Source organism: Tympanuchus pallidicinctus, unplaced genomic scaffold, assembly GCF_026119805.1.
Source record: "Tympanuchus pallidicinctus isolate F22 unplaced genomic scaffold, pur_lepc_1.0 scaffold28, whole genome shotgun sequence".
NCBI lineage: Eukaryota > Metazoa > Chordata > Aves > Galliformes > Phasianidae > Tympanuchus > Tympanuchus pallidicinctus.
The window spans coordinates 2,912,715-2,938,801 of record NW_026294745.1 but is presented as its reverse complement, the minus strand read 5'-3'; the positions used below and the strand labels follow the sequence as shown (position 1 = coordinate 2,938,801).

At 48.1% G+C, this 26,087-nt stretch overlaps 2 protein-coding genes across 5 annotated transcripts in view; both read right to left on the bottom strand.

Annotated features, from left to right (window-relative positions):
• Nucleotides 1-17,341, bottom strand: part of TMEM132B (transmembrane protein 132B) — a 184,738-nt gene extending 167,397 nt beyond the window's left edge. For 2 of the 3 annotated variants that reach the window (XM_052691186.1, XM_052691187.1), the window contains exon 1: nucleotides 10,707-10,838. In XM_052691186.1, the coding sequence (XP_052547146.1) occupies nucleotides 10,707-10,791 (85 nt within the window). In that variant the 5' untranslated portion in view covers nucleotides 10,792-10,838. Of the gene's footprint in view, nucleotides 1-10,706; nucleotides 10,839-15,208 lie in introns of those variants that run through there. The other variant, XM_052691188.1, reaches the window with a different exon arrangement.
• An 881-nt stretch (nucleotides 17,342-18,222) lies between these two features.
• AACS (acetoacetyl-CoA synthetase) overlaps nucleotides 18,223-26,087 on the bottom strand; it is a 36,977-nt gene continuing 29,112 nt past the window's right edge. Inside the window, exons 13-18 of one of the 2 annotated variants that reach the window (XM_052691189.1) lie at nucleotides 24,716-24,829; nucleotides 24,063-24,188; nucleotides 22,445-22,514; nucleotides 21,733-21,791; nucleotides 20,308-20,510; nucleotides 18,223-18,738 (exon numbers count right to left, since the gene is read on the bottom strand). In XM_052691189.1, the coding sequence (XP_052547149.1) occupies nucleotides 18,601-18,738; nucleotides 20,308-20,510; nucleotides 21,733-21,791; nucleotides 22,445-22,514; nucleotides 24,063-24,188; nucleotides 24,716-24,829 (710 nt within the window). In that variant the 3' untranslated portion in view covers nucleotides 18,223-18,600. The remainder of the gene's footprint in view (nucleotides 18,739-20,307; nucleotides 20,511-21,732; nucleotides 21,792-22,444; nucleotides 22,515-24,062; nucleotides 24,189-24,715; nucleotides 24,830-26,087) is intronic. The other variant, XM_052691190.1, reaches the window with a different exon arrangement.

The window sequence follows — 26,087 nt, the reverse complement described above, 5'->3', positions numbered from 1 at the left end:
AGAGCTCAAACTTCTCCACGACAGGCAGAGCATTTTCTGACACTGCCACAGGTCTGGGGAGAACGGATGCGCAGGGCAAACAAAAGGATTTCTTTCCCTTTTTATGATAAGATGACAATTCAGGAGCCCTGCAAATCCTGAAAAAGAAGTCTCTGGAGGATGGTTTCAAACAGAAATGAGCCTGGGAGCCATCGCCGCTGTTTTGCTGATGGCATTTATATCCCCACTGCAAGCAGCAAAGGAAAGATTGGATCTGGAGGGGGGGGGGGGGGCAAGGCTTGGTCAGGGAATGCATGGAGAGCTGTCCCACCTGCAGCCCCCACCCCACGCACCTGCTCACACAACGCCTCCTGCATCGTTCACACCACTGCCTTTCACTGTTATCCTTGCTGAAGGGAGGCTGAACCAACAGAGAGAGGCAAGGTGGAACCGCTGGGACCAGGCACACTGTCCTCAGCCACAACCATCCCTGAGGTGGCAATAGGAGATGGGGACATCAAGATGAAAACCTGGCCACAGTGCGCTGTGGCTGCTGCGCAACACCACAGAAGAGAAACTAACATTTGCCTCCAGTTCCCCATCGTGCATCTGAAAGGCTTGGAGTCATCCCCAAGGCATCCAACGAGATGTGTGTGTTTGCGGCATGTTTGTGCATGGAAAATGAAAGCTCTCCGAGAATCATCTCCAAATACCAACATTGCACAAATGCTGCACCAACAGCACTATATCTATACATATCTAATGTCCCTGGGCTCCAAACCATGAAAAGAAAGTAAAATCAGCAAGCAGAGGTATGCCGAGCACCTCCCTTCCAGACACAGGGTAAATGCAAAAAGCATTTTATTCCCACATCTCCATTTTGCTCAGAACCGATCGCGCAGCCGTTTCACTCCAACTCAAGACCAACCAACGCAGAGCAGGATGCTCAATGACATCCATACATTCATGAACTAACCCAACCGCCACTCAATGCGATGCAAAGCGTTTGGTGGTCAATAGCTGCCAGCATCGATCCCTGCAAGCACCATTCCCCAGCCCCTACAGCAGCCTCTGCCTGCACAGCTCCACAGTCACTGCCATCTCCATCCTCGTCAATGCCATCGATGGGGCTGCAGATGGAGGCCCAGCATGAGGCCTTGGTGCCCACAGGGGTTGCTCAGCAGCGCTGCCTGCACCCAGCAAAAGGAGAGGTTTGGGCAGCAAGCAAACTACAAGCAGAGAGAGGCACGAGGAACCGCTGCATGCAAAATAAAGAGCAAGTGCTCTGCCTTTTCTAAGAGGTTTGTAGAGATGTAAAGTACACTGGTTATTATTAAAGGTGACCCGTAACAAGCAGAACAAATCTTCAAGCTTGTGCCAAAAGCCCCAACCTTTTGTTTGGGAAGGGAACAGCTTCTCTTAGGCCCTGCTGTGCATCTGCTGTGTGTGAGCAGTGGGATCCTGCCCAGTGCCTTCAGCGCTGCGAGGCACAGCATCATCGTGGGGCCACACGTGTCCCAGCAGCGCCTCATGGGCACAGCCTGAGCATCCCTGTGTCAAACGCTGTCAGAGTAGCTGGGTCCTCAACTAGTAGCTGTCAATCTCCATTTGTTTGCAAAGCCACGAAGAGGGCTTTTATATTCCTCTTAGAGATACGGAACAGGCACTCCGATTTGGCTTTAAATGAAAGCATGAGATAATGCTGGCTGCCGGTAGAGCTCAAAGACAGCGTTTAAACAGCATCAGAAACATCTGCAAAGACAAGAAGGAAGCGCCTTCGGGCTGCTGGACCTTCAACTCCGTGACCAACATCCCACAAACTTCTTCAGCAAGCTGCAGGGCCCATCAGCACTGCCATCCCCCAACAGGACTACGCTTGGGCAGAGGAAGCGATGACAATCTGATGGAATAAGGCATGCTATTCTCTTAGTGATTTTTTAATTTTATTATTATTTGGAGGAGGAGCCCTAGCATGCGTGGCCACAGCTCCTGCACTGCAGTCCTTGCCTGGAGGCCAGAGATGACACTGCTTGGCACCTTCCTCCTGCAGGCAGGCTGCAGGGCAGTTTTGAAAAGCACCAGGTGTGGAAAGGTGCTGGTAAGAAGTACAGTTAAAAAACCAAGAACAACAAAACCACCAAAACCCTCTAGGTGAAAACCTAAAGCGCAGCAAAGCAATGGAATTGGATGCAGCCCTCCAGCTACACCAGCCCTGTTGCTTCTCCTCTCCTCTGAAGTTAAATTGAGGCAATTTTCATGAATATGTTAAATTGGCAGGAAAAACTCCGAGCAAAGAACAGCTTGTTTCTGCTTTGGAAATCCCTCTCTCAGCCTCATCAGGGTCCTTGCCAGTACCCAGCATCTCCTCCGCCATTAAGTTATGCTGTGTGTTAGCAGAAACCCTCACTGAGAAGAAGAAACCACCAGTAATGACTCAGCCCTCAGTGCAGGGTCACTTACAGGGATTTCAGCTGCCCATCACGGTGCAACCAAGGACCCCGGGCTGCCCGTATTGATCCCACAGGTGCTGACCTGCTGAAATCAAAGCAACACCCAGGGTGTGATTTTCAGATGGGAAGATGTAGCTGCCTAAAATGACCCCCAGGTTCTGCTGCGGGGATGGGCATGCCACCATGTGCCTCTGCTTTATTACGTTAATAAGCAGCCATTCAGCTCTCACGGTGTCTCCAAGCTGAAGTGACACACCGAGGTCTCCCCCTGCTTCTCTTCCCCATTTGATTTCTTGATCCCACAAAGGCATGCCCATAAAAACTCTTTTTTTTTTTTTTTTTTTTTTAATTATTATTTTATCCTGTTTTCCTCCAAGACACAGCCTCAGGAATAATACGTTTTGTTGTGGAGCTTTTCTGCCTTGGCAATGATGGGTATTACTCACAAATCGTGTCACACCCAGCTGTTCACCTTCGCTACAACCACAGTTATTTTAAATGGGAATGGTAAAAATAACTTGGGGAGAAAAATAACAGCAACTTTCCAGTTGGGTTTCCAGATTGAGACCTGACCTCACACACGCCACATGCAGATGCTGATGTTAAAACCAAACTGAGCTTGTCCTACATGGAGAACAGAGCTCAGTGTACCAAAACGGGCCCCAAAAGGCTCAGAGCTCAGCCCAACTGTGTCTCCCTGCCCATCACAGCCCACCCCAGCCAGGGCAGCACCAGGCACACAGGGCAGGGACAGAAATACAGCAGCAGACACATGGATGTCATCTCCCCACTCTCCAGTGAACACTGCGGGGCACCCCATACAGCTGGAGCATCCCAGCCCCAGCACTGCAGGCAGACCCAAGGCACAGAGTTCTTTCATTTGCAGCATCTGGCTCCTTGGCAGGCTCCTCAGGCTATTCTGTCCCTAGCTGTTAAGCTGTCTCTAGCTCTGCTTCACGGGTTTGCTGCTTTTGGCATGTAGCAGTCTTTTCTCATCTTTCCAGTTCGTTATTTTGGCTGAACGTTGCTCTTAGAGCACAGCAATCAGACTACTTGCATCTCCCTCTAGGAGCCATGATGCTCTTTCAGCACAAGCACTTGCTTTACTTCCCAGCCACAGCCACTCTCGAAGCACCATGCACTTGCAGCTCCATTGCAACCACCATTGCATCCATTGCAACCACCAACACACCATGAGCAATCGCACCCCAGAGGTCTCCAACAGCACTGAGAAGGCTCTGCATCTCTGCCAGCGGAAGGTGGCAGCTGGAGGCCTGGGACAACCAACAGAAGCAACTCAGGCATCCCCAAACCTGGAGTGTTTTTATGGGAAAACACCCTTCACCCCTTTTCCTTGCTTTTGGGGCAGACTTACAGCTTCTCTGTCCCCATGCAGAATCAAAGCCTCCACCATGAAGAACAGCAGAAAGACCAACACGAGCAGCGCAGCCAAGGGCACTGCTATGAATGGTTTGAGTTGGAAGGGACCTTTGAAGGCTATCTGGTCCCAGTCCCCCGCAGTGCACAAAGACACTCACAGCTCCATCAGGTGCTATGAGCCCCGTCCAGCCTGACCTTGAGTACTTCTCTCCCAGCAAGGACCCACAGGATCATTCGTCCTGGGACTCAGGGCGCATTTATCCCTCCTGAAAGAATAATCCCATAAAGGAAAAATTACAACAGATCTCATAGCATTTAAATGCATTTCCATAACCATTCATAATGATTCCCAGACAGCAGCCTTCATTAAGCTGGAGCAGAGGCTGAGAGCACCAATTAGCAGCAGAAGCATTAAGGAAGAAGGATGGAAGCCATCCCCAACCTGCCTGGCTTTGCAGGAAGCAGCGCAGGTTGGCACTGGTTAGGACACAGAAGCAGCTCAGGTCCCATGAAGGAAATGAAATAACACCTTTTTCCCTCCCATTCTCTCTCCTTTTCAGCAGATTCCTTAGCTTTACGCTGTGCAGTCCTGTTGATGGACCATGGCAGCATGACCCTGCTGCTGAGCTCCTACATCCAGCAGCAAAGTCACTGACTTTGACCCCTTCCAGCAGATTCAATCTGCTCAGCCCCATTAGAAGCTTGGTCAAGTTCAGCCTCAAACCAACAGCAAAGATGCTCACCAGTGCAACATACAAACCAACAGAAAAGATCAAATCAGCTATTTAAAGGATAAGCGTTATGGATTTTTGTTTTTCTAAGAGCCACGAGCAATTATTTTTGAGCACAGAGATCTTAGCCATTCGTTTATCCCAAAAATAAAAGTGGGAGAAAGAGGAAATGATTGCTTTTTCATTATTTGTCAGGCTGCCGGCACTGAAACAAAGTCAGAGGGCTGCCAGGAATCTCCTTTGATCCAAGTAAGAATTGTCCTCAAACATTTCAAACCCACAGGGGGAAAAAAAAAGAAGTCAAATCTTTCCGCCACGATTCTAAAGATAAATACCCGAGCAACAAAAGAAACCCTCCTCCCGCATGCACAAGATGCTGCTGCTCACCCCAAGCACTGAGGCTTTATAAAGATGCTGTTGGGGTGCACCAAAACTGGACCAGGAACGGCCAGGCCCAACATCATCATTCACAGCGAGTTAGAGATATTAAAAAATATATATAGAAAAGATTCTACATCAGGAACCAATTTACTTTTGCTGCTTCACAGAGCAATCATGCCCCAGGACCTGCAGCTAAATGGCTGGAGCTCACGTAACTGGAACAGCAAAGGCAGCGGCAGAGAACTTGAATGGCTTATGAAATTCAATTGAAATTGATGGTTGGGAAAGGGAAACATTTAACACCCTGCCAGTTTAACGTCAGAGCGCACATGTGTGCATTTATACATGGACTGAGAAAGGTGGGAGCTTGTTTTCTGCATGCTTACAAGCCCGTGACCCCCCACGGTGCTCAGGGAAGGAGGCTGCACCTTCCTGCAGCAATTTAGCCAACACTTCGGTATCTCAGCACCCCAGACTCCTCCTCCCTGTGAGAACCTTTAACACAAAATCCATCATCAGTGCACTGCCGCCTTCACAACCTGCAAGGCTGGGAGCCCACATCCACGCAGCTGCAGCATCCCCACTGCTGGGGAGGTGGGAGCACCGCCGGCTGCCGCTGTGCCTCCAGGCGCAGATCACTTCAGTGCAGAGCCCATCTCTGATGAGCAATAGAGGAAAATTGTTGACAGGGCCGCGCTTCTCAATCAACTCAAAAATATCGTTTTGCAGAGTGTTTTCACAGCTCAGCAGAAGGTGGAAGGAAAGACAATATTACAGTCACACAGGAAAGAAGAATGTAAGTCGTTATAATTTGCTTACAGTCATTTTCTTGTTGGTGCAACCTTCGGAGATGAGGCCCCCTAACTGGTTCCCCTTCTGACTCAGACATCAAACCTCACATCAGATGGACACGGGTAAAATGTTCAGGATTGGGCCCCCACTCCCAACTCCTCCAGGACCCCCAGTGCTTGCTGGGGCTTGCAGTCAGTGCTGTGATAACAGCATGCACTCAGCCACGTGGAGGCAGAGCTCTCCCCCATGGTGCTGCCCATTGGTTCGCACTGGTGAGAACCAAGCAGCCTTTATGCTTTGTGCCCTCACGGTTAGTGGGAAAGGAAAAAAAAGAGAAATGCACAAATAATGAAATGAGGTTGTAAAAATAAAACAACGCTCCTGGACTTCTCCATCCGAGGCAGCGCCTGGAGCAAATTCTTACAAACAAATTAAAAGCCCTGAATATTAGGCTTCTAATGCAAACACAGTCAAGCAACTGAAGCAGGAATGCACCTGCATAATGCATCACCCACTGCAAGAGACACACAGACATCCACCACCTGAGAAGCATCCCCTGCCAGTAGTGGCTCTGGTCATCCACTGGGGAGAGCATGGGGGAGGAAGGAATGGCCCTGAAGTGTTACAGCAGATACGGGCTACTCAAAAACCAATGGCAATCTATTGTTTCTTGTATTATTTTTTTAATTTGGTACAGTTTCTATTTGTCAAAAGATGCTTTAAAAAAAAAAAAAAAAAAAAAAGCCAAGCAAAGCCCCACTGACTCTGAGCACATTAATGGGCTTTAGATTTTGCCCATTCTCTACATTAAAGCAAGAAACCTGCAGCAGTTTTGTTTCTTTAAACACCAGGGGACTGATTACTGTGCAATGAGCACAGGTTCCTCCCACCAAGCAGACAGATGGGCTGCTGCTCTGCAACCCCTCCACTGCAGGGCTGAGCTAAGCTGCTGGCAGGGGGACATTCAGCCCTCACCCTAATTGCCAGCAGTGAGACTCACTAAAGGCCCCGAGCACCTTGGGGCACCTCTATTCTGATGGGGAAACACAGGGTGAGGAGGAGAGCTGGAGCAGGGTGCTGAGCACCAAGGGGCTCTGCAGGAACCCACTGCTGGTCTCCATCCCACCGAACCAAGCAGAGGCCCACAGCCCTCAGCCCTGCCCTCCTGCACAGTCCTGTGTTACCCTGTGTGCTTCACCCCGCTCATCCTCAGGGAACAGCAGCAAAGCAGAGGAGGAAGCAGGCAATTCCCCACCATCTGAAAGCTCACTTTCTAAATCAAATCAATTTTTCTAACATAATTTGCCTAATCTAAATCACTGACCCATGCATTTTCTCACAATCCTTTGACAAGAGCTGCACCAATTGAAGCAAAGCTAAAACACTTCAACCAGACCAATTCATAGGAGTCTTTAGAGGAATTCTTTCATCACTGTAATTAATTCTTTAAGTACCACAGTGGGATGCTCAGAATTCAAACCCAGTCCAAGGAGTAATGATTATACTAATGGGAGAAGCTGTGAAGTAAATAAATGCAAGTGCCCCACTGGAAGAGAGAGCCTTCATAGGAGATAACGGCAGGACAGGGTCCTGCACACCAACTGGGGCCCAGCTCACACCAGTGAGCTCATCACAGCTCCAAGGGTGTTGCACATGCAGATGGCTTTGCTGTGTGTGATGCGGATGGGTACCTGGGCTCTAAAAGACTGCAGCTGCAGAACAGCTCTGCAGCACAGCCCCTCAAAGGGCAGCCCTGCTCCCTGCATGCCAGGGTTGGGTGCTGATATCAGCCGTAAGAACATCACCTCCATCTCTCACCCTGTGCCAAAGACTTCCCATAACTCTCGTAATGGGGCAGAACCCCGCTCTGCTCCTCGTGCCCATAGGTACCGTGCTCCCAGCACATGGACTGCAGCCCAGCAGCACCTGCTCTCATCCCCCTCTGGGAGCTACAGATGGAAGAATGAATCATATTTGAAACGGGGGGAAAAAAAAAAAAAAAAAAAAAAAGTACCTCAACTGCAATAAAATTCAAGCTGTCTTATGTTTCACTTGCCTTTTCCTTTCGTAATGATGGAGTTGAACCTTTCTTTGCACCAATATCACGGTAATAACTTTCAGCGGGCTACTCCTAAGCAAAAGACAGAAAATGAGTAACTGAGCTGCATTAAGAAAAAAGAGGAAGAAACCTTTGTATATTAATTCTCACGGCTGACAGCAATGAGGATTTAATAATGTTAGTAACTAAGCTGCTCCATTACTTCCAAACACCTTGGAGAAGAATGCCTTTGAGCAAGATGAGTGCCAACACAACGGCCTGCTCTGCACCTGTGGAGCACAACCCACAGCTCAGCACCACCAGCATCCCTCACCCTTTGTTCTACCAACAGCCTCCACCTGTGAATGCAGGCACAGCCCAGGCTCAGCTGCTCCTCCCCGAGCAGCTCCCACCCCTTCAACCATTGGACCCATTCTGTGACAGCAAATGGATCGAGCGGGAGGCTGGGCTGCTTTTGAAACTGAACAAACTGATGGTTGACAAAGGATGGTGTTTACGTTGCCTCTCCATAGATTGCTGACACACGTCTCTCTCTCTCTCCATCTCATGGCCAAGATTTGGGAAGAAAGCGTTTTTAAAGAAAAATAATAATAATAAAGCGAGAAAGCGTACTCGAATCTGGAGCACATCATAAATTCATGAAGCTTTCTGAACGCTGTCAGAAATCAAACACGTTTACATAAACAAAGAAAAGCTGAAAGTGTGCAGCAAGAGGATTTCTGGATAGCGTGAAAGAAATGTTAATATTTGCACTGCACCTGAGCCTGCAGCCCAACCTGTGCGAGTAGGAAACCCTCCCAGGGAGTGCTCCATGCATCACAAGGCCCTTCCCATCAATTCCAGCATCCCAGCGGGGAATGAGAACTCTGAGAGAGAGGAAATGCACGGAGATCCCCCACCCTGCTCAGAGGAGCATATCCCTGCCCAGAGGGTCAGCAGGTTGCTGATCCCTCCTCCATGAGACGCAGAGGGGATGGGGATAAAAGCTGGAGGAGGGAGAGCAGGGATGCCTGCAGTCACAGCAACTCACATCACAGCATGAGAAGCGCACGGAACACGTCTCATTGCCACGCTAAGCTGCCTTAAACACAGAGCTAACAGCGCTCAGGGTGAGAGCTGTGGAGCCCCTATCATCCCCTGTAATAATACAGCACATTAATTGGACTGTATTGATTTGTTTTTTAATGTAACTGTTTTGGCATCCAAACCTCAGGAGAATCTATCGATCAGCTGCAGTCAGGTGTCAGCGCATGGAGCTCTGCAACCGAGCTGCAGAAAGCAAGCAGACCCAGGAGCAGTGCGGGCTCTTCCCTCTCAGAAGCCCCACGGTGCCCAGGTCACAGCGTTGCCCCCACGGTGCCTAAACCCACAGCAGCTTCACCACCTGCACAGCAGCTGCCGGAGGATCGCACAGACAGAAAACAGAAGCCAAATGCCTGAAATGCATTGCCCTGATGGGTGTGAGAGCTGGAGGCAGCTGGCGATGACAGCCTGACCCTGGCGCCCCTCAACCACATCCATTTGGAGTCTGAGTAGGCAAAACACTAAAACTTGCACCGACGTGCAGAAAATAACCCACAACTCCAGGACTGCACTCTGCAAACCTGTTGTACAGCAGCCAGCACAGCTGCTCCTCGTTGCTCCTGACGAGCCTCTCCACAACATGGAGGCACTCGTTATGCAAAGCAGCACGGGGACAAACACCCCAAAGCACACACACCGCCCGCCCCACAGCTCTCCTCAGGTCTGAACACAGCAGCCTTGCAGGAGAACTTTGGACCAATGGGTGGCTGCATCCTTTGGCCTCGTGTTGGAGGTCGTGCTCCAGACAGCTGCCCCATGCTGAAGCCGTGGCTGCGCACTCGCCTCAGCCCCACAGGGAGCCATAGGGAGCTACAGGTGTGCGTGGCACACACCCACAGCCTGCTGTGCCCCCAGAGCCCCCACCCACAGGGCGCAGCACGGCCCGGCGGGAGGCCCACAGCCACAGCCGGCTTTCCATATGCTGAAGCACTCGGATCCGTGCTGGAAGCATTACACCCACAGCCCGATCTCACCATGGTAGCTGCCCACACAGGAGGAGAGGGGAACAGCAGAGAAAAGATTACCATTAACGTGGCAAAGCAATAAGGAAAAAAAAGAAAGAAAAAAAAAAAAAAAAAAAAAAAAAGAGAACGACCACATTCCTTCGCTGTTTTTAACTCTCTCCTTGGTTAAACGCTGAGGACTCAGAGCGGAGCATCGCGGTGCCCGCAGGAAAGCATTGCTGTGCCCACCACCTGGGCTCGGCGGGATTCCCATCACAGCCCGGGCAGGGAAAGGGCCCTCCTGCCCCACGGGAACCCTTCCCACATCGTTTCTCCTCATCCTGCAGCCGCTGCCTGCGTCCCTCCGCTCGGTTTTCCCCCCCCCCCGGCTTCGTTTCGGAAGTTTTCCCGTGTCGCGGCCGAGCGGAGCGCCGCGAGACTGCAGCCCCGCCGCTCCGTAACGCCGGGCTCCGAGCAGCCGCTGGCGGGCACAGTGGGCGGCACGCGGGGAGCTGCTCCGGGAGCCCCTTCCGAACCGGGACCGGGGACTGAAAGCGCAGAGGAGAAGCGTAGGAGGCATTAACCCCCCCAAGGGCCCGACCCTGCCCGCGTAGCCCCAGTTTTATTGCAAGTAATTGCAAGAAGCCCCTCAGCAACGGCAAAAGAGAGCGTTCCCGGAGCGCTCCCCACACCTCCCTCCCCAGCGCCAGCGGACCCCCAAACTCCTCCACCCCCCCCCACCCGGTGCCCCCCGACCCGGAGCGGGCAGCTCACGGAGCCGCGTTCAGAAAAGCGAAGCGTAGAGGAGGGGGGAAAAGAAAAGGAAGATTAAGGATAAAATTAAAAAAGAAGAAATAATAAAAAAGAAGAAATAAGAAGAGTTGCCGGGTCGCGGCGGAGGGGTTACCTCGGCAGAGGAGCAGCAGCGGCGGCAGGAGCAGCGCGGGGCCCGGGGGGAGCATCCTCCTCGCTCCATGCCCAGAAGTAGTCATGGTGCTGATTTATGGGCGCGGGGCGGGCGGGGGCCGGGGGTGTCGCGGCGCCGCCGGTAACCACTCCCCCGCCGCTCCCCCGCTCCGGAGCCCCGCGGGGGGTGGGGATGGGGTTGGGGATGGGGGGGGGGCACGGCCCCACCGCCCCGCTCTCACCGCCGCATGGCCACCGCTGCTCCCCGCTCACCTGCGGGGACGGGACGCTGAGCGAGGGCTCCGCGTGCGAGCCCGACCAGCTCCCCGCTCCTCCCCGCCCGCCCCGGGGCCCGCCCGAGGCCGCTGCCCCCGGGGCCCGGCCGGATCCCCCCGAGCGGCGGCGGGGCTGCCCCGGGCGGCCCGAGCGGAGCGGAGCGGAGCGGAGAGAGCAGAGCGCGGCGGGGCGGAGGGAAGAGCGCGGCTCCCCCCTCGCGGCCGCCGCCGTCACTGCGCGGGGCCGGCGGGCCGGGAGGGGCGCGAAGGGGTGTGCCGAGCTGAGGGCGAGGAGACGGGAGAAGCGTTCTGCAAGGAGCGGTGCGATGGGGTTTGCAAACAGCCCTGCGAAGCAGGAGTTTGCAAAGCGGCGCGCGCAGCGGTTCGCCGAGAGCCGTGCAAAAATGCGCTGCGAAAGAAACGCGCCGCTCGCGGAGCCTCGCGAGGCGCTTTGCGAAGGGCCGCGCGGAGGAACGCAGGCGGCGGTCAGCAAAGGGCGCAGCCCCGGACCTCTGCCCTTGAATGCCGCGCTGCTGGAAACCAGATGGCGGTGACAGCCAGCGCGGCCCTTCGGGAAGCCGTTGCTGCGACTGCCATCAATCCAGCAAGGTAAAACAGCTGAATAACCGAAGAAAGCATCCCTCTGGGAGCCTCGCAAACAGGTCCCCGAGTTGGGTTTTCCGCTCCCTGCACAAGCATGCTTTTCTGTTCCACTTGCTGTCCTCTGGTTCGCAGTTGTTGCCACTCTTATGAACGTGGTACCAAATTGCAGCCTCGTATTTTACTGCTGCACCCAAACAGAGCGACAGCGGCTGGGAGTGAGGCCTCTTCTACATTCAGATCATAAAGCATCCTTTGGTTATCCCTTCTTTATTTGCCATAATAGCTGGTCGTAAAACCCACTTTTAAGGAAATAATTGTGTACAGAAGAATCAGTCGCATGCCACAGAGATGCTGTTATTTGCATAATTACGAGGAGCCTGATTTTATCTCTTAGCTTTGTCAAAACAAAGAGGTGCGATCTCGCACCATGTTTCTGATGCCCTTGAACCAACCAGAACATGCAGCCCTTAATTCCACTGAGCCTGGGCTCATGGGCTTCACACACAGTTTGTGCTGTGAGGTCTCCTTGCTCTCTGCCCAAGGCTGGGGCAACCCAGCTCCTGCTCCCCAGTGGCAAAGAAGCACAGATGCTCAGCGAGGGGCTCTGTGCTTCTCTGGCTCCACAGCAGGTGGAGCAGATATGGGTTTAATCAGCACCTCGATTGGATCCAGCTGTTCTTTTTCACCGGGCTCCATCCATATTAAGAATTACCTTTGCATCAGAAGCATGCCGTGCTGTCACCTGTACTGCTTGGTGCCAGCAGATGGGTGGGAGGGCATGAGCAGCACAGAGCCCCAAGGGAGGGCAGGGAGGTGTTCCAGGCCAGATATAGAAAAGGGATCTTCTCAGCACAAGCCCAGACAGGCAACGCTTCGCCCCCCCATCCTCAGAAATTCAGGTCTGCCTCTCTAATGAAGAGGAGAGACTCCTGCCACCAGGAGCACTGCAAAAAATTAATGGAGATTACAGCTGTAACTGCTCGAATAGAATGCAGACCCATGTGTGGTGCGGCCCTTTTGCAATTTTAGCAGCTTGCGGCGGCCCTGTTTACAGCTGTCCCTGCCTGATCTGAGCCCAGCAGGAATGAAGCTGATAGAAAGCGAGCAAAGTGAATTAGGAGCAGAGAGGCTGTGAGCGCAGCGCATCCCGCTGCCGCCGCTCCGGGAGATTCGTCTTTCAGACAGCACCAAGTGCTCCCCTCCCCTTTGTGTGCAAAGCGCCCCGGCGTTGGCACTGAAAGGACAGCACAGCCCCCGGGTCCGGCAGGGAAGGGCTGATGGCTCTGAGCACGGCCCCGCTCCTCTGGGAGCTCCGGGGGAGGAGAGCTCAGCCCAAGCTTTCCTCCTTCCTTCTATAGGAGCTGAGGGAGAGCTCAGGGCACAGCACCGCTGGGGCTGCTGGTTGAGCAATGCTTGCAGGGTGCCTGAACGCGGCGTTTGTTGGGATGCAGAGATGAGGAAACCTGAAGGCAGAGGGACCCCACTGCTCACAGCTCAGCCTCAGATCCTGCTCTGCGGGACAGGGGCTCCCAGGCACAAAACTATTGATTTTCACCTCTACTTTAACAAATGAGCGGGGAAATTTCCACTCCTTAGAGCAGGAGATGCTCTGAATATTTATGTTATTGTTCACCGATGGAAGAAAAGAAAAAGTGCCATAAATGCACATATTTGGTGACCCAATTTGAGTGGCTCATTACAATCAGATCAAGCTAATTGCCAGCCTTGTATTTCATTTGGCAACTTGTTAAGCTAATTGAACAAAATAAAACTAATGAACAATTATAATGAAGTTTATAATTAGACCATTGAAAAAACCCAGTGTGAGAGTGTTTAAGGCATAATGAATGTTCAGGAGGCGCGGGAGGAGTTGGGCAGCGAAGCCAAATGCTCCTTCCCAGGCCCAGAGATGGTGGTGTGTCACTGCTCCCAAATCACATCAAGGCAGCGTAATATTAATTACATTCATGCCCTTCAAGTATGCACATGGCATTTAGCGACCCTAAAGCGAGGGCTGAGCCTATTAGAGAGGCAGCTGAGAGCCGGGTGCTGTGCTGAGCTCCCCGCACTGCCATGCATGTCTTGGCCCCATTAGGGCAGGGCTGCTGTGCTGCAGGGGCTACATCCTAACAGGACGATGCATCGCTCCAATGCAGAACTGCTTTGCCAGTGAAGAGCCAGGGAGACAAACCAGGAGGAACAGAAAGAGTGGGAGATGAGAGAGTGATCGCACGGAAATCCAATGGGGCGGCACCAAGCGCAGCTGGAGCAGCGATCCCAGCACACAGCAGCCTCCTCGTGCTGCTCTGGGCTTCTCCTTCCTCGGTTCCCTGTCCCTGCACAGCAGCACGGCTCAGCAAACAGGAATAAACCCTAAAGCAAAGCGTGAAACAGGCCCCTCGATGCGAGATAACCAGGGCCATTTGCAGCCTCGCTTGGCATTTGCACTGAAGAACAAACCTGTACCAGAACCTCTCTCCATGCTTTACACTCCTGCATTAATTCATGAAGTGTCGTGTATCTGGCATATTTCATTATACATAAGTATCAGGCCAATTAAAACCCTCAGGTGAGTGCAGCAGCCGCACAGCCAGGCTGGCACAGGCAGGCCCATGGAGGCACAGGACCTGCTCAGCTCAGCTCCGCTCCTGCAGGCAGGTTATTTCAGCTCAGTGGTACCTTTTTGTAGCTAACAGCAGCTGAAGAGGCTCAACCCCACCATGGGGTGGGAATGTTACCCTGCACCAACCACTTCTGCCTTTAAATTGCTACAGGAAGGGAATGGCACTGACAAAGGGAACTCTGGAGAGCAGATTCCTTAGCAGTGTGAACCTCTGTGCGTTCTTCAATATGCCATCATAATCAACAATCATTTTTTTTTCCTATGGGTCCTCACTGTGTCAGCCAGGACCTCAGGCAGAACGCTGATAACCCTCTCGAACTCTGCAAAAGCAATGCTCAAAGCGTTAGGGCAAGAAAGAAGGTCTTGTAATTATGAAGTAAGGAGGCCCAATTAATTCTTTGCTAACACGCTACAGAACAATGGCTCAGCAACAGCACACTGAGGATTCCCTCCCCCACGCACTGCTCTGTTCCCAAACTCTGTGGCTGAGGATTCCTCTGACCCACGGAACCATGAGAATTGCATGGACAGCTGAGGCTGCAGTGTGAGTGCTGGGGGCACCCTGCAGTTCTGCAGCTCAAATTGTTCAAGATGCCCTCAGAGCCACTAACAGCAATTCGGGAGCTGTTTCCCACTCCTCTGCACACCAATTCACTCCTGCTTTGCACACAGCCCATCACAGCAAGGTGCTTCAGCTGACGCTGATCAGCGCTTCAATGGAGCACATGCTCTCAGCAGCTTGGCCACGCTGCACCAAGCTTGTGCATTCCTGCTACAATGCAGGACAGCATTCAGCTTCTTTCTGGTGACCCTACAAACCCCCCAGCCCCGCAGTTCCATCTCAGGATGAAGCTGTCACACTCCACTAATGCATTTTAATATTGCCTTAATGCTCATTTGCCTGTGTGACTGACTGCTCTGCCTTGTATCCTTCTCACTGTGCATGCACTGAACAAAAGACATCAACAGCCCCAGGGAAGGTGGACTCCACCAGGCAGTTACCTTTGCCTTTAAAATCACCGACTTTGTAATTCACACAACCAATTTCTCTTTTGCACATAACTTCTATCAGCTCCATCCCGCTTGGGCAGTGGCCTGCCTGCTCATTTTCTTTGGAACCACTGCTAACCATGGAAATTAACTGAAACCAGAAGGCAGTGAGAGGGAAAGTACCTGCTTTGAGAGGAGCTGACAACAGCACGTTTATGATGGCAGCAATAAAACTGTGAGCCAAGGACAAATGGATGGGGCTATAGAGTTCTATGGAGGTGCTCTCAGATTTGCAGAAGACCGCCTGAGAAACGCCCCCAGCTGTGATACTGCTGCTCTGAAGTTCCCCCTGTTGAACACTTATGCCAGAGGCTTACAGTGATCTGCAGTGAGCTCTCTGCATCCCACACGTGCCACAAGTATCTGTATTTTCCAAGCAAAGCACTGCAAACCCCAGATTGAGAATAGGCAGCACGCATAACCGGGGGCCACTGGTTACACAATGGCAGCCCAAAGGCAGCAGATCTTGGGACAGAAGACCTGAGCTCACAAGAATCCTCTTGAAACAGCATTTGCCCCCTATTTCCCTATGTTTGATCACTACTTCCTTACATGCAGGCTCTGAAGAGAGCACAGCTAGCTTATAGCTGTAGATGGGCAGCAGGATACTACCTTCTCTGCTCCTTATTGCCAGCTGGTGAGCTGCCCCCACCTTTCCAGGCATTCTGAACTACCCCCCATCTGGACAGAGCTGTGTTGCAGTACCTAAAGAAACAGGTCACTTGCATTTCTCTTTGCTTACCTTTGGTGTACATTGGCTGTTTGGAGGACAGCAGGAGCCAGCCTCAGGAAGCCTGAACAACAGCAGCTCTGCCTCCACCTCCCTCAAGGAACAGCTCACCCCTCATCTCCATCAGCTGTGCCCCCAGCACTTCTGAAACTCAGTGCTTTAAAACCAGGTGAGGCACTCAGAGGTCACTGTCAGCAGGGCATAGAATTTGTATCACCTGTCAAGGCTTTACAGCTAGCAGGTCATTTCCAGCACACAGACCTACACACACACACACACACACACACACACTTTTTTTCCCCTGTTAATACAGTCTGGGAACACCTTTGTACAGTCTGACATTTGCAGGAGATCAAATGAGATCTGTTAAAGCTTCCTATAATTTTTCCAGTATGATATAGGATTAAAAAAAAAAACCAGCCTGTAGGCACTGTATATGTTTTTAGCATATCTGTGCTTCTAAACTATCTTTAATTAATGAAATATCCCCAAATTACTTATTAATAAGGGTCTGTGGGCTTTGTAAACAGACATTTTGCATGAATTAAAGAGCAATATGATGAAGTTTTAATGAATACAAAGTCACAGTTAATGTAAAATTTATATATAGCACGCCAGAGGGGAAAGGAATTTAAAAATACTTTTAATCATAGGTTATTGGCAGCTGGATAGCTCATTTTTATACTTTCCTAACGGGTGCTTGGTATTTATGTGCTAGCATTTATCACGCCAGCATCTATACTATCCAACTTGGTACAGTTCAAAAAGTCAAATGGAAACCAACTCATTTAAAGACTCATTTGCTAATGAGGCATTTCTGAGCCCCACGGTGGGTGTGGAGCTGCTGCCCACAGCGACTGCGTTCTTCACATTGTCACAGAGGGGCAACTTTCACCCTGTGTGAATGAACAGCCAGACTTGATGAGCTCTGCAGCAGCATTCAGCTTACTGAGCTGGCTGAGATTTGTCACAGGGGGAGGAAACTGCAGTTCACATTGACTGTCTGCAGCAAAACATCACCGCCAACAACTCCTTGATCCTGCCCTAAACAACAGGCCATGCCCTTCCTCCCCTGTTAGCAGCATGAACACATTGCAGCTCCTTCCCATAATGCCACCAGCACACGTGCAGCACATCTTCTCCTGTTTACTGTGACCTTCTAAATGAGCCAGCCATGCATACATAGCCAGCACCTATGTTTGCTTGTCTTGGGCTCTGCACCAGAAAGAAACAGGATAAAACTTTCAGAGAGCAAACATTTTGCTGTGGGGATAGACTTGGCTTAAAAACCCATTAAAATCATCAGCAGAAATTAAGTTACAAATGGTTCCATGACAACCAATCTAAAGAAAATTAAGACAATAGCTGAGTGAAAGTGTAAACAAATATATATATTACATATATATATGTATATATATATAAAGAATCAATTTATTTTAATTAACTCTATTACTGTTGAATGCATTCAACACAACTATAAGGACATCCATTATTTTAATGCATTAAATACTTAACCCACAAAACTCAAATAGTGCAGGAGATGCTGACTGCCAGAGGTTCAGTGCAACTGCTGCCATTCTATTTTCCTCGTGGGAAAAGAAAACAAGGTTTTAGTGCTTCCATTTTACTGTTTTAGTATGCTCACTATGGTATTTCTCCCTTTATGAACTGGAGGGGTACAGGGCTAGGAAACATGTTAGCCTTTCATTTTCACGGTGACATTTAGTAAAAAGAAGTGTTAGAAAATCATCAGCTTTTAATAAATGAACACACTGGAATCCTTCAGCTAACGAAACGGTGGATTGCTGCCAGTAAAGAACTTCAAAACCAGGAGGCAAACGCTGCCTCCAACTACAGTGATGTTAAACTCAGAGCAACTGAGATCATTTCCATGCACAGACCCCAGAGCTACGCCAGCAATACGGCAGCGATTGCTCCTCCACCTCTGGAATCCCCTGAAGTCTATGGATGAAGAGCTTGAAACAACAGGAGGGCTCCATCACAAAAGGGAGCAGCAGTTGCCTTCAGAAGTACCACCAGCTATTTGGGGCCTGGAATTATTCTGAGTCAAGTCAGATCGATTTAGTGCATTATGATTTGGCTTTATAAAAACATGCAAATGCACGCGTAGGATGCTTCTGTGTTTCACAGACAAGTAGTTACAACTGCTGCACCTTCCTTGCAGGTGGCTCTAAAACGCATTGAAAAAGAAAAACGTTACAAATCCAGTTTCCTCTTTTTAAAAAACGTGAACATTTTGTGAAAGAAATATTCTATTATCAACTGTAACATCTGCTAATGGTGCTCCCATCTGATGGGCTGCTGAGGGGAGTCTAACCAGAAACAACGCATTCGGCATAGATATAAAAATCAGCACAGGCAGGTTCCTCCTTCCAGGCTGGACGTATGGCATATTGAAGCAATAAAAGGGAGCTAAGCTTCACCCGAGCCTTTCAGAATGCACTTTACAAGATATTTCTTTTTCTTTTAAAAGAACCACTGGTATTAAATAGAGCTTTTCCTTTACATACAGCATTGGTATATACAAAACAAACACAGAACAAAGACAGACGTGAAAAAAAAACCCCAAACCAACAACCACGAACACATGGCTTCAGAAATTCTGAAGCTCAGGAATATTTTGGTAGAGGTCCAAAGTCTCTGGGTTTGAGAAAGCTCCCCGCTGCTCTACTTCTTTCCCTGCAATTATTTGCTTCACGGCCACTTCCACTTTCTTCCCATTGATCGTATACTGAAAAACAAAGCCAGCAAGGACAGAATTACACTTTTCATGCAGCAGCTTCATGGAAAGATTAATAAGAATGCCTACCTAAGAACCCAGCCACAGTGCAGCCTCACACCTTCCCTTTTCTGCTGCATTTGATCAGTGTTTATCAGGTCAGGATGGGACGGTGAAGATTTGTACACAGAGCCCACAATGTTTCTGAACACCTGGAGATCTCATGAAAAACAATGCTCTGCATGACTGAAGCACAGCTGTGCTATTTCCACCAGTAGGCAATGGCAGCATAAAGTCAGGATTAGACAGGTTTCTGTCCCCCCCATCAGAAAATACAGTTCTATAAGTAGCAGAAAAGAGGTTTCCTTTCCAAGCAAAACCTTCAAAGAAAGATAGGAGACAGCTTTGATCGTTTTACCACTGGAATATTTACCTGAAATGTAATTAAAATTCACTCCATTTTAAATTCACTCAAAGTGTGAACTAATTAATGATCTAAGCATGCTTTCCTGAGGGACAGACCGTCATAAACACTTCACTGCCATCAACTTTATGCTGTACATCCAAGTGATTTATGCAGCTTACAAGTTGAACACTTCATGCAGAAACCAAACCACAGCCTGGAAAAATCTAACCTTCACCATTTGTCAGATGCAGGGGCTTTTATGTTCATGCTGTGACAACATTGTAAAGCTAATACTATTGGAGAAGAGCAACTTGATTCAGAAATAACCCAACAGATCAGATCCAGATCGCTGTGCATTATGAAGTTGGCAGTCCTGTGCCCTGGAACAGTAGATGAGGTACCAGTGCACAAAATGATGGGTCTGAAGCCTCAAACCTATGTGCATGTGGCCTCAAGACAACACAGCCTGCATCCCCATCCTGCAATAAGGTGTCCATAGAGCTGTTGAGGAGGCTGTAGTATCAGAGAGGACTAGGTAAGAGATGGGCTTCCCAAATAAGAGTTCATACAGCAAGGAGGAGTAGGGTAGAATACTACAGCTCACAATTCCAGAAGACTGAGCATGCAGTACCTTTAGCTGTACATTTTTCCTCTCTGCCTTTCACAAGCAGAAAGATTTTTAGTTATTGCTACTGGGAAGACAGTGATAAAGCTACATTTTAAATGGCTAAACAGATGTACAAGTGAAACGGATTGCAAAATGATTTCATAAATTTGCTCAGCGCTCTCAGCTTTCATAAGGATGTCATTTGAAACTGGAAAACAGAAACAAACCAAGCTCATGGGTAGCGTGAAAAGCTTAAGTTAAATTACCTTCCTAATATTTTCCTTTAAAAGACTTCAAGTATATATTACTGAGAAAAAGCAGCTTGTATATTTATAAGCTGAGAATGGGCATTTTTAGGTATTGTTAAAAAAAACAAAAACACACTTAGCTGAAAAGGAGATGAAATGATGTTGCTAGGCAACATAGACAAACTATTTATAAAGCTCGAATACACTTTTGAGATGCTAAAATTTCCATGCATGTGGGCTTGAAGAGCAATGACAACTGCTCCTTAATTACTATTCAAGGTGACAAAGAAAAAAAGTAGGCAGCATTTTTCATGACATACCGGAATGCCTTTGGTTTCTAGAATGAGGCTTGGAACATGCCTGGCAGAAAGTGCTACACGGATTGCATCTCGAATTCTTTTCACCAGGTCCTCGCTGAACGCATGGTCTGAAGCCATCTTCAAGAAGAGTATCACCCTTTCCTCCCCATCCTTGTTGTACTGAGGGACACAGAGGCTGTCAGAAACCTCCTCAAAGGCCTCAACTGGAAATCAAAGAAGAGTCATTTTTTAGTGCGTGTTTTGTTTTATTTTGAACACAGGATTTCTGTAATTGCAAAAGAAAGCATTACTTCCTGGGATGTACAAAGGGAAAGCAGACTTCCTGGCTAGGTCATTCTGCAAGCCTTGCCTCCAGGAGCTTTGAGATTCTAACTCCTGCTCAGCTGAAGTTTTAAGGGCCACTTGTATGTAGGCCCAGGACAACAAAAATGGAGCCGATGGCAGTTTTTACACAAAACTATTGTCTTTGGTTTGTCTCCCGATCTCCAGTTGCTGCTTAGACAGAAATCTAACACGTCTGATCACATAGGAACAAGGTGTGGCAACAGGTGCCCAAGGGAAGATTCACACCTTGGCACGCAGCTACACCACCCTCCACAAGGCAGACGTTTGAGATACGAAGCGGTTTGCATCTCGACAGCCTCATGGAGGCTGCACTAGATTCAAATTGTAAGGATTCAAACCAGTCCCTGCTAAAACTGCTATTTATACTACAGAACCCTGTTCCCTATTCTGGGGAGGCAGAAGCAGACGTCAGTTGTACCAGGGTAAGCCTTCCAACACGAGAAGCCTGTTACCCAGCTAAAGCACCGCAGTGCAGAAATGGAGCATGACCCAGGGCAGCTGCCACAAACACCCACACGGCTCTTCTGCAGCTAAGGGAACTCGATCCTCCAAACCTCACACAGCACTGGGAAGAACACTATTTCAATTGAACAGGCTTCAGCAGTGCAACCTAGCCTCCCCATCCTTTTGCACTTTTGGCTTCACCTGCAATCCTTCTTTTCAATCAGTTATTGTAACATAAGCTCAAGTACTTATCAGGAACGATGAGATAAAACAAAATAGTGTCAAGAGCTTGGCTAAGGGAAAAAGAAAGCATAGCTTCAGAAGTACTCTCTAAATTTGATTGAAATACCTGTAAGATCTTGTTATATGAAAGCAACATCTTACAGAGAACATCTCAAGTCACCTGCAGTGACTTGACTGCAGTCACCTGCACTATCTGCTCTAGATGCTTTAGGAAGGCGACCAATTTCAAGTGTACAGGACAGACTTTTATTGTTCATGTTAATATGTACCATTTTCCATTTGAAAAAGAGCAAGTTTTATCACTCAGCCTTTCCAGACACCTCTATAGCACTCGTATCTCAGATTTATGGCAACAAGGTTGTAGTTAAAGGATGTGAAAAGTTGATTTCATACCTATATTATAGATTTCAGAACTTCCGAATCTTACTCCATTTGGATTTAATGTACCATCACTGAAAGTCACACACAAAACAAAGAGGCATTAAAATGTAATTACAGCTTGATCAAAAGAAAAAAATGATGCAGTTAACCAAGTTTCTCCACATCTCATGCAGTGAATATGCAGACAGCCACATAAGAAACAGAATTTTAAAATAACTCGATGCTGTGAAAAAGGCCTTTTGCTCATTACAACAAAATTGTACAGAGAAATCCAGCATTATCCATTCCCATTTCCCCCCCTCCTCCTCACAGTAGCCCAAATGCAGGCTAGTTCTCTCTCCTTTGCTTAGAGGTGTACACTGACAAAACAGGAAAAAGACTTCCTAGAACTTCACTGCACTGCAGTTGTGTGCCATTACTTCTCAGCAACTGAGAAACTCGTGTTTCACACACAGCAGCCTCACACCTTATGCCTGTAAGTAGACCTGTTTGTGACAGAGCCAGACAGCTCCAACACAGTCACTCACCTTTATTTTGAACACTAGTATGCAAATGCAAGCATAACATTTACCCCTATTTGTGACCTCCAAATCTATCATCTCTATCAACTATCTATCATTTTTCTATCATCTCTAACAACTCAATGGCTGCCTTTCTGTAATAAGGGTAAGTTTGCCAATTTTAAGGCCTGCTTATGGAAAACCCTTTCACCATCATACTGTACCTGCGCCCAAGCATGACAATTCCTCCTGTCTTGGGATTAATTTTGCAATAATCACCATGGGCCCAAACACCTGTGAGAGAATGACAATGCTTTTAGCAGATTTCTCATTCTTCCACTTACAAAATACATTTGTGTAATAACTCTGCATCTTATATTGTACAGCAAGAATCCTACTGCATCAGATGTACCTGAAGAGCCACCCACAGCAAACGCAGCAGTACTTCAACACAGCATGGATTGTTTCTGCAGTTATCACAACAAGCTGGCACACACAAAAGCAGCTCACACATTCTGATCAAACCCCAGATTATTTTCTGATTGCCTGTTTGCAGGCTACGTAGCATCCTCTAGAAAACTGACAAAACTCTGCTTTGAACACCACAATTTAAGGAAACAAAGAATCTTTCACAAAGGTAACAGTATTCCCGTTGGTCTTTCTTGACCCACTTCTTTCACAGTGTACAATTCTGCGCAAGAAGCTCTCTGGGTTTGCACAATAGGTCTCAGCAGTTCACTAAGGAGCTTATGTGCTTAATACTCTTGATAACATAGTATCAGATTTGACTCTTCAGAACAGGAATAATTCTCGTATTATTTTTAAGACTGAGACCAATACAGCAGACTGTCACAAGCAGAAATTCAAGCCAGCTCTATTAAATTTTTCCTAAAGAAAAACAAGCCTCGATTGCATACATCATGTAACACAATTTGCCATCATTGCTGTTACAACTGCAAGCCTATTTACAAGGAAAAGAGTTTCACACAAACCTCGGAACCATCATTACTTCAGCCCAACAACTCTCAGTGTCTTTCTACTTCTTACTGTCACACTCATGCTGACCAACTCCCATATTCCCTCAATCTTCCTATATAATTATCTCCTCTGCACATCCCAGTTTTTCTTGTGCTTCTATGCTGCTCTTTATAGAAAGCCTTTCCAGAAAGAAAGGGCTCAAGGACTTGCTCCTCTGAGCCCCTGTCCGGTGGGCAGCAGTGAGTACAGCATCACCACTCTGCATATGCAAAAGGTGGATGAACAGAGTTCTCACAGTGATTAGGATGAAAGCCTCTGGCTGTCAGCATCATTTCCTCTCACTCTTAGCAGCACTGAAAGCCTGTATGAATGCAGAACATGCACGTCTGAGGCAGTGCATACCTAAGCCTCATGCAATGGAAGCAGCAGGCTAGCACTTATCCCCTAGGATCCATTCCTGCCAGGCAGGAGCAGCCTGGCAGAGGTGCTGTAGAACTCATTAATGGAGGATTGCTCCCTGACCTATCGAGCACTTTTGCTTCACACTCATGCCAAGCAGTTTATGTCTGCATTGCAGATTACCAAGCTGTTGTAGCCATATATCTGCCTAATGAGAGCATGAGCAAAATAGGATTGCAGCTTTCCAGACATTCTTATTAAAGTGATTTGAATCCATATTTAAAACACCAAAAATAATGGAGTGAGAATTACCAGATATGCTTTGGAGTTCCCATCCTCACAGTCTCATTTTAGAGCTGCACCTGCCCATCCCTGGGCAGGAACAAACCTGTACCTTCCCAATAGCAGCAATACAATCTTTACACTTGGCAGCTAGAGCGACATCCAACCCCCTCCATCACATACCTGGGAATTTTGAAAAATAAGCCTTCCTGTATTTGCTTCCATTCTCATCATTCCAGAAGTGTGTAGGCTGACAGGGAATGGGCTTGGTACAAACCAGCTCTCCACTCTCACCCCAAACTGGTTTTCCTGTTTACAAAGAAAAAGTTACTTCCTGCATTTCCCTTCCGTAAACAACTGAATAGCAAAGCAAAAAGCATCTTGCATGTAAATAACAAATGTTGATGTTGATGCAGACATGAGGTAAGGGATGACTGATGATCTTACAGTTTATTTAATTCATGAACTCATCCCTACCTCAGCTTAAGGACTTATTAACTTAGTAACTGAAGGACACTTATACCACAGGGGAAGGACAGACTGGCATCTACAGCAACACAGATGATTAGCACACACACACACAGAGGCTAGAACTTGGCCCAGTGTGCTTCCTCAAGGCAATGGAAAAGCAGAGGTTTTTGTTTGTTTGTTTTTTACACATTTATTTTCATTGTAATGCTTCACACTCCAGATCAGACAGATCCAGAAAAAGGTTTTGTGGAACACGTTTCTATAGTGAAATCACTACTCACAGCTGACAGCCATCTGATGACTGGCACACTTAACATCATAACTGCTCTGTTTTGTAAGTGCAGTAACATTTTGAGAATAGGTACCTTCATCATTCCATGCTTCCACAGCCATCCCAAGATTTCTGGCCTGAATTTCTCCTTTGTAAACTGGAATCGTAACATTCTGACCCATGAAACATGAAATTATATCTGTCCCACCTAAAACAGAAGAAGTCTATAAGAACTCCAGGATGTCAGACTGCTGCCTTCGTCAAATGTTTCTAACCACGTTATGCAGCACAGACAACAGTCAGTATTACCACTGCTACATGATTTCTCACAGCAGAGCTTTCTTCTCCTGTTTTGTGTGTGCAACGCTTCAAACATGAACACCTTTCACGCAGAAAAGTTCCTTCAGGCATAGCTTTTCTTCCAGTAGATCCATATCAGTAGGTTCTTGAGGGTCATTAGAAAAAATCCATTTATGTAATAATGAGAAAACAAACAAGCCCTACTGCACAGACTTCGATATTCAAGACCACTTGGAAATCTTTTCTTGTTTGTTTTCATTAGCTTGAACTAGCTCTTCCACTCAATACATAGCTTCTATTCCTTCTCATTGGCAGCCAAGGAGGAGGCAACCATACTCAGGGGACGAGCAGTTCTCCCAATAAAAATAGGTATTGAGAAAGTGCACACAACTGGAATACTTACAGGTCTTTAAAGATGTAGAATTCTAAGACTAAATCAATACCGCTGGCTTTAGTTATCAAAACAGTTTTCCACATTTGAGACCATCAATGTCTGTAGTAGCAAGTCTAAAATCCAGCACTACCCTTACTAAGAGCAGAGTGACTTCTGAAGCAGAATAGTCAGACTACAACATCAAACTAAACGAAGCTTAAAAGCCCTGGGAAAACTCAGTCTTCATTACAAAGCAGCATGAGGAGTTATGAGGGACCTTCTATGTACAGAAGTTGCCTCAGCCAGCACTCCTCACAACAAACTACACCGTATGTGGGCTTGATATTTCTCTAATTATATAATTTACAAAAAATCTGTCTGCTGTGCCAATTATGTGGCACAAAAGAATTGAAACGGGAGCATGGAAAAACCTCTCTAAGAGGCATTTCCTGCTGAAGTCAGCTATTTTCAGAGCACTATGTTCTGTAGGTTAATAGACTCTTTTCTTGATCTCACCCTGCAACCCCTAAGGACAGCAAGTCAAAATAAATGATCCTGCTTCAAAAAAAAAAAAAAAAAAATAGAAGCTAAAATGCAGAACATCCACCATATCAGAAACATTCAATCTAAAAGCTTTCCTGTATGAGCTTCATTATGGCATACTGAATTACTCATAAGGTATCTGCACAAGAGAGAATTAATTCCAGTTTAACTCTACCCAAGCCCAAATGCTCCAACGTCTAGGATTCCTGAAGGCACAGCAGCAAACAAGCAAAAAGGAAATATAAAGGCA